Genomic DNA, 8,516 nt, shown 5'->3' with positions numbered 1-8,516 from the left:
ATTTATTTGTTATAAACTTGTCAATTGATTTGCAACAAATCTGTAAATTGAAGAAAGTAAACCTAAATAACCAACTTCTAAAGCAAAATAACCTCAATTGAACCCAATAGATGCACAAATGACTTTGCAAAACAAGCCAACTGGCAGGTCATATTTTGAAGTCCATTTGGCTTAAATTGTACCATCCTATTTTTTTGAAATCGCTCTATGATTAGTTAACTACTTTTTACTACTTCCTACTACTACTACTCGCTCCTCTTTTATTTTATTCAAGGAGGAATCTGCTTCAGATTCCTGCTCCTTCATCCTAAAACTTCTAGGCACTGAAGGGTTCAACTAAAAGGTGCATCAAGTTTTGAACCCGAGCACACGCGATGAGCGCTTCACTTGATCCAAGTTAACCACGAGGACGACAAACGCACGTTGAACACTTAACCCGGCCTGGGGGGTGGGGGGGGGGGGGGGGTCACTTCCTAAAAATCATCTATAGCCCGTGCATTCAAATAAAATGCCTCTACACACACATTTCACCATGAATTAAATGACCCCTTTTCCTTCAAAAACCTTGTGACTTTTTCTCAAACTCTATTTTTTATCCCACTTGTAATTCTATTACTCTTTGAAATTATAAAAACCCCTCCCAATGAACTCAGGGGCTAAAGGCACACAACATATAATTTTAATCCTGTTCCACTGCAAAGTGCAAGCCGTTCCATCTTGAATGGCCTTGCTGGTCTCATTTAGTTTCCCCGTTCCATGTAAATATGAATTATCGGACACAGTCTACTTGTTCAAATTTCCCCCAAAGATACATCTGCATAAATATTGCACATAGTCACATACCCAGAAGAAACACTAGGACTCAACTGCACAAAATTCTCATAGCAATGTCTTCCAAACTTCAGATTGCCATAGGTTCTGCAGGCAGTCAACAATGATGTCCAAGCCAAGCTATCAGGTGGCACAGGCATGCTTTCCAATAGCTTTTCTACTTCATTGAAGCATCCGACTCTACTAAAAAGATCGACCATACAGTTTAAGTGCTCTGGGCTTGGCGCAATTCTGTGGTCAATCACCATAGCCTCGTATTGCTGATAACCCTCCTTTGCCAAGCCAGCATGACTACAAGCTGAAAGAACACTGCTAAAAATCTTGTCGTTAGGCTTCACTCCTTCACACTGCATTGCTCTGAGTAGCAAAGCGACCATTTCAAAGAGGCCATGCTGGGCACATCCCGAGATCAATGCACCCCACGATACTATGTCTCGCTCTTGCAAACCGCTGAAAACTGCCAATGCCTCCTCTAATTCCCCGCATTTCGCATACATGTCGATCATAGCATTTCCTAAAACTATGTCCAAGCACAGCCCGCTCCTTCTTACAAAATTATGCACCATCTTTCCCTGCCAAACTGTTCCTATGCTGCCACACGCCTTAAGGATGCACAGCAACTCAACCTTATTCGGCTTCATGCCACCGTCCTTGAGCTTTTTCTGAAAGAGTTCTATTGTTGACATTTCCTCACCATGCTGATTATACCCTGCCAACATTGCACCCCATGACACCTCATTTTTTTCAGGAACATTGTCGAACACCGCCCGAGCCTCCTTTAATACCCTGCATTTTGCATAAGCATCGACAAGGGAGCTTCCAACAGAAACCTCTTTTTCAAGACAATCCTTGGTTATTTGGTTGTGAAGTAGCATGGCTTCAAGAAGGGCTTGTTCCCCAGCACATGCTTTCAAAACACACGTAAACACAAACTTGTCTGGCCTGACACCAGACTGCTGCATTACCTCAAAAAGTCGAAGAGCCTGAATGTATTGCTCGTGCTGAACGTAACCAGAGAGCATCACAGACCATGTCACAATGTTTCGGTTCGTCGATGCATCGAACAATGCACGGGCCTTTTCAAGATTGCCACGGGTGGCCCACAGACTGATGAGAGCACTCTTTACAACATGGTCTGACTCTAAATCTTCCTCTACAATTTGATCATGTACGGCTTCAGCTTGCTCTACTGAGCCCATATTGGAACATGCCTGTAAGATGCCAAGAAAGATAACTCTGTTAGGGCGGATGCCTTTAGACTGCATTTCTTGAAATCGCTTAAGGACAGCTTCATACTGCTCTTGCTGGACATAACCTGTGATCAATGCTCCCCATGACACTATATTAGGATTCGGCAGACTGATGAAGACTGTGTGCGCCTCCATCATGCTTCCGCACTTTGCGTACATATCAACAATGGTGTTCCCAACAGCAGGATCTGACACAACCCCATCCCTGATTGTCATGTCGTGTATCCACCTGCCTTCTCTAAGAGCATATTGGCTGCCACAAGCTGCAAGTGCACCCAGAAAGATAACTCTGTTTGGCTTCATATCGATGGATTGCATATGCTCGAATAGTTCAAGTGCAGGATAACCACAACCATGCTGTGCATAGCCTGCAATAATTGCTCCGTACGACACAATATTTCGGTCTGGCAACCCATCAAAGACTACGCGTGCTTCTGTGAAAAGCCTGCATTTTGCGTACATGTCAATCATGGCACTGCCAATGATGACATCCAATTCAATGCCACAAGAAATCGCCTGGTGATGGATAAGCATGCCATAAAATAAGGCACCGATGGTACAGCATGCTTTTAGAATGCAAGAGAGCACAAAATTGTTGGGGATGATGTTGCATTCCAGCATCATTGCGTCGTACAATGACAGAGCTTGCCCTTGCTGGAGATTGTTTGCATGTGCGAGGATGATGCCATACCACGTGTAGATGGAGGGTGAAGGGCTTTGAGCAAACACGATGTTCGCTTCGAGCAGAGAACCAGAACAAGCGTACAGACGGATGAGGTGATCGCAGAAAACTGCGTTTGGGAGGAGGCCATGGAGGAGCATGACAGAGTGGAGCCCCCTGCCTGCAATCACATCCCTGCTGCGTGCAATCGCATGGAGAAGTTGAAGAATCCTTTGCTCCGATCCCCATCTGCACATCTAAGTCCATCGTCATCTCAGCGACAGCATGGTGCAATTGGACTTCAAAGATCTTTACAACATGCTAAAGATTGAGAGAGAGACTAAGGGCTGTATCACACACGCCTACCCAACGAATTGACAAAAAAGTTGTAGGCAGACTGAATTGTCCACTGCCATTTGAAAGTGGCCATCTTGGACCTCTCTCCACGCCTGTTAGTGCACCAAATAGGGCGAGATACCACAATAGGTTTGAGCTCTTGGCGAGCTGCTAAGTGATTTCTATACTTCGTCAAAAAGTTTTATTATCCTTATGATGGGTTGTAACATAGTTTAATACTCTGTTTGAAAAAATACCGGCTGCTAAAAAATAAATCATTTCTCCTTGTCAGATCATTAGTTGTGTCCTCTAATCCCCTTGCCTCGCCCCCCCAACCTTCCCTTATTTCTTCTCCTTCCCTCGCCCCGTCTAAATGAAGCGCAAGGGCATCCTTCCTATTGAAGCAAGTTGGCATGCCTGCAATGCAAACGACATCCTTCCAATTGAAGAGACCTATCACGTATGTAGCGCGAGGGCATCCTTCCAATTGAACTAATCTTTTTTCTTCCTACAACCTAGAGCAATGACAGAAGCCATCAATAGGGAAATCACTTCCATGATAAAATTTTGAGGTCAGGTTTGTAAGGGATGGGCCCTCTAAAAATATTTATGTGCAAGCAATGGCCATGAAGACAACAAAAGATTCTATGTCCTCTCCTTCTTTTATTGCAAAATATATTCTCTACAATAACAATGTCGTGCAGTAGCATGTACATAATGGGAACAGGTGATGAGCACCATGATACGTGTATTTAGATGCATGTGAACATTCTCCATGATGTACATATGCACACATAATATATAATGTAAAATATATAACTCATATAATAATTTATTTCAAAAGTCATTTTATACTTCACCTTAGTTTCTTTATGGCTCACAAAGTGCCAAGTTAGATCCTAAGCTATATTAAGACTGACGTTGACCTACAGTAGTAGCTTGTCCACGTGGCTCAAGTGCAATGCGCACGTGACACATCCTTGACAACATTTTCACCTTTTGGGAGGCTACTGCTCTCGCTCGTCTTCGAGGAGAGGATCTTTTGATGCTCCTCCTCGTCTTTAAGAAGGCTTACCACAAAGTTGATTGGGGCTTCCTTGAGTGCACTATGCGAAGGATGGGCTTTTCAAATGCATGGATAAGAGGGATGTCAGCTCTCTACAGGTGTGCTCATGTCAGGTGCTGCACAAGGGGAAGAGGGGAACATTTCATGCTCACACGATCAGTACGACAAGAATGCCCTCTTGCCCCCATATGCTCTATATTCATCTTTTATTAACAAAGCCTTATTGTTGGTGGTTAAAGAAACATATTAATGGAAATCTCTTCTTGATCCTTCATCAAATTGGAATCCATCTTGCGGAATTTGAATAGTGAAAGGTATGTCACACTCCTCACATCACGCTGAAGTTTTTCAGAGAGTTGTCTAATGTGATTTTTTTTTCCTTCCAATATTTATTTTCATTTGTGCCTAGTACTTAGAAATCTCTCATCTTGCTTACTTGCGTTGAGCCACTTTCGACAATTAGTAGTGTTTCTTTTTTAGCCAAACCACTATGGGAAGTTATTTTTTCTCCAAGAGTTGAGCCTCTCCTTGGTTTTTCTATGAACCAGGAAGATTTATATAGATACATAGCTTGTCCCAAGTGCTAGTGGTTTCAAAAACTTAAAAGGTATTCCTAATGGCTTAGAAAAACTTAAAGGTATTAATTTGTTTTTCCTAATTCAAAGATTCTCTCAACAATAACAAAAACGATGTGCTAGTCTATAACACATAGCAACGAGCAATGACGAAGCACGTAGATTTGCAATAGTATTAGCTGGGAAGGATGGATTCAACATTGAGAGAGAGAGAGAGAGAGAGAGAGAGAGAGAGAGAAGAGAACACTAAAGGGAAAATAAAGGAGAAGAGAAACACCTCTTTATATGGACACAAAAGGTCCTTTGACTTTCCACCTTCATCCCTCTTTGGACTTTCCACCTTCATCTGTCTTTTGACTTTCCACCTTCATCTATCTTTTCATTTCCTAAAGTCACCATTCACTTATGCACTTAATATGTTTTGAAAGAATTTAATTTTCTCAGATTGGGGAGACCTAATTGCTAGGCAAAAAATATATATCATTGTGAGTTCTAAACTGCAATTTCAAAGGATAATTTGTAGCATGTTTGGGCCACAAAGATTAGCCACCATTAATGCATCATTAATCTCTTTTATCCTGCCCATGATCAGATTTGAATTGATCTTTGACATTTTCATTTTTGCCTTGTTTTGAATGAGCGGTTTTTGTATAAGTGTGTGCAAGCGAGTGAAGCTCCTATGGTGGCTGCACTCAAAGTTTTTACTATCAGCTACTACTAAGTTTCAATATGTCACTTGATATTCTTTTGGTGAACCTGATGCAAATAATCCAGGGTGAGATTTGTGAAGGTGTTTCAAGGCTTCAAACTACGATGGAACAACAAGGCTTTTAAGGTATGCAATTTGATACTGGGATAATGAAAATGTTTCAATATTTTGCTATGTTCATGCAGCAGCAAGGATCTATAGAAAGGAGAGAAGTATCAACCACAAAGGCGCTTCACTCGATTGTCGACAATATTGATCAGTTTTATGGAAATAATGCCAAAAAGTATCTATGTCACTATGAGAAGGAGATGAAGTTAAAAAGGGTGCTAGGAATCAAGATAATGAGGAGTTTTGAGCTTGTTGTGGTACTAGAGATTCAAGATCATGTGAAAACTATAAGGGCTAAGCATGGCAAAGATTGGGAAGCTTTCAAGATATCTCTAAAGGATGAATACTTCATAGAGGATGATGAAAGGGTTACAATAAGGACATTTCTACAATGGGTTGCAATGCTAAAGGAAGGGACTTCCATCAATGAGTTATTAAAGGAGTTTGAGCATCACTATGCCCAATTATCAATGACTATAAGACATACCTTGGATAGGGAAAAGACAGAAGTGTTCTTGCAAGCTCTGGGTCCAAAGGTTCAAGGGAAGCTTGAATTACTCTTGGAGGATAAGAGTACAAAACAAGGATTGAAGACAAAATACAAAGAAGTCAAAGATGCAGTCTCACTACTTGCCAAGAGACAACGTTGGTGCAGCCAAAGTGTGTCGACCCTAGAAAAGGGCACAAATAGTGATGCGCATGCCTACAGATGCATGACAGAGGGCTAGAGAAAATGGGAAGAACTTGTGCAGGCAAGTGACAGCGGAGATGTATGCTTTATGTGGTTTTTAAGGCCAAAAGGGCTCCAGATTGGACATGATAGGGTGGCAAATGAAGGGTGATTGAAGTGATATTTTTCGGCCCAGATGTCTAGAGCTTGAAGTGCTAAAGGAGCAAGTCCAGACGTCTTATCAAACAAAGCTACAGAACCCAAGATATTGGAGTTTGAAGGTGAGATACATTGCAGGTTCTTGCCGGGGAGGGCAGCTGGGGACATTTGGCCCAAGAGGAAGTCAGTGTATGGACGTGTAGTGCTCGATTTATGGAGCATACCCATCTTTTCAGATTGCAGATCGGAGCTATGGATTGCAGTTTATGGCCAATTGAAGTTTTGTTTGGGGCCAGGTTGATATCGGATGGGCTACCTCGGGAAGTGTGCCATTTGATGATTTTGGAGTCTCGCTCGGGTTTGGGTGCCAAGTATGCAATGTGAGGAGACCACTGGAAGTGATTTCACGTCAAACGGAACCGAGATCAATCAAATGTTGAAGTTTGAAGTTGCCAACAATGCTTAGCAGTGAAATGTCTGATGTTTCTTACCAATTTTGATGCGCATCATTCGAGGTCGTCAGACTGTCAAAAGGAAAATCATGTAACGGGTGAAGATGAGCTCCCAGACAGTAGCTTTCAATGGGTTTAAATTGCATGATCATTGGATTGGTGAGCGCCCATTTGCAAGAAGGAGAAGCCGGGGAAAAAACGAAGTTTATCTTTGTGCTTATCTTGAGAGTCATGAAATTTTGGGGGTAAGGAGGGTTCACATGGGGTAGTGCCATGTGGCAACAGGGTATATCCCACATGCGCAGATGCAGTGCGAATTGGTGAACCATATGGGCCAGGGGTATGAACCCTTTGAGATGTAGTAAAGGGAGAGGGGAGCTCCCCTTGCGTGGTGGCTATGGCTGCAACCGACGGGGCACTCTGTGGGGCGTGTCCGGTTTTGCGTTGGGCGGTCCTGGGCGATTTTGAGTAGCACCGGTGGCGCAGTTGTCTACCACGGGTAGCGGGGCTTACAAAGGAGGTGATGATGTGGCTGTCCGGTGGGGGCAGTTGCACATGCCCGTAGGGGCCAAAATCTTTTTTGAGGGCGAAGGTGGGAGCACCGACGGCGCCGTCGGTGCCCCGGTTGGAAAGGGATGTTCATGCAGTGGTATGAGGCTCAAGGAAAACCTGGTGCCTTCACATGCAAGGGGACGAGATAAAAATAGGAGAGGAGGATTCCGAGAAAAAAAGGAGGAGGTTCACACGCCCAAGGGGGACCCGTTTTTTTGGATCTTGGGGTCATAGGTTTCCCTCTATTCCAATGAGAGATCTTATGGTCCTAGGGCCATAGGGATGCCAAGGTGCCCATGTAGGTTCCTTTGAATGATCTAAATGCTCTTTGAGATCTTTTACATTGACACCTAGGCCACCCTCTAGTCGTAATACCATAGGTTTCCCTCTATTCTAATGAGAGATCATAGGGACCTAGGGTCATAGGGTGCCAATGTATAAGGTCAAGCACCATAGGTTACCTCATATTCTAATGAGAGATCCTATGGCCCTAGAGCTACCATGGTGCCCATGTAGGTGTCCATAAATTTCCTAAATGTTCTTTGAGAGATTTTACATTGACACACCTGGCTTTATGGCCATAGGGTTGCCATGGTGCATATGTAGGTTCCTTTGAATTTTGTTAAAGAGCTTTTACATTAACACCTACGCCACCCTCTAGCCCTAGGGTCATAGGTTTCCCTCTATTATCATGAGATATCCAATGGCCCTAGCCCCATAGGGTGCCAATGTAGAAGCTTGAGAGATCCTATTACTTGTAGGGCCATAAGGCTGGCATGGTGTCCATTTAGGTGCCCTTGAATGGCTTAAATGCTTTTTAGATCTTCTACATCAACACCTAGACCATTTGCTATCCCTAGGTCCATAGGCTTCTCTTGTTTGTAATGAGAGATCCTATGGTTTTAGAGCCATAGGGTGAAAATGTATATAAGCTCAAGGGCCATAGGTTGCCCTCTATTCCAATCAGAGGTCCCATGGCCCTAGTGACATAGGGCTCCCATGATGCCCATGTAGGTACCCTTGAATGGCCTAAATAATCTTTGAGAGCTTTTACATTGACACTTAGGCCACCCTCTACCCCCAGGGTGATAGGTTGTCCTTTATTGTAATGAGAGATTCTATGGCCCTAGGGCCATAGGGTGCCAAT

General features: G+C 43.3%; 1 protein-coding gene across 1 annotated transcript; it reads right to left on the bottom strand.

Annotated features, from left to right (window-relative positions):
- Positions 1 to 545: 545 nt before the first annotated feature.
- On the bottom strand, positions 546 to 3,063 carry LOC147450528 (pentatricopeptide repeat-containing protein At2g27610-like). Its single transcript, XM_086519741.1, has one exon. It carries the CDS (start codon positions 2,997 to 2,999, stop codon positions 792 to 794), a length of 2,208 nt encoding a protein of 735 aa, XP_086375867.1. The 5' UTR covers positions 3,000 to 3,063; the 3' UTR covers positions 546 to 791.
- Between the last annotated feature and the right edge of the window lie 5,453 nt (positions 3,064 to 8,516).

Source organism: Adiantum capillus-veneris, chromosome 9 (genome assembly GCF_014529385.1).
Source record: "Adiantum capillus-veneris isolate H3 chromosome 9, ASM1452938v2, whole genome shotgun sequence".
In the NCBI taxonomy this organism is placed as follows: domain Eukaryota; kingdom Viridiplantae; phylum Streptophyta; class Polypodiopsida; order Polypodiales; family Pteridaceae; genus Adiantum; species Adiantum capillus-veneris.
The sequence above is the reverse complement of the archived record's forward strand: the minus strand, read 5'-3'. Positions and strand labels throughout refer to the sequence as shown.

What these genes read in the sequence shown, in the direction of transcription:
- LOC147450528 (XM_086519741.1), bottom strand. Translation starts at nt 2,999, where the DNA reads ATGTGCAGATGGGGATCGGAGCAAAGGATTCTTCAACTTCTCCATGCG.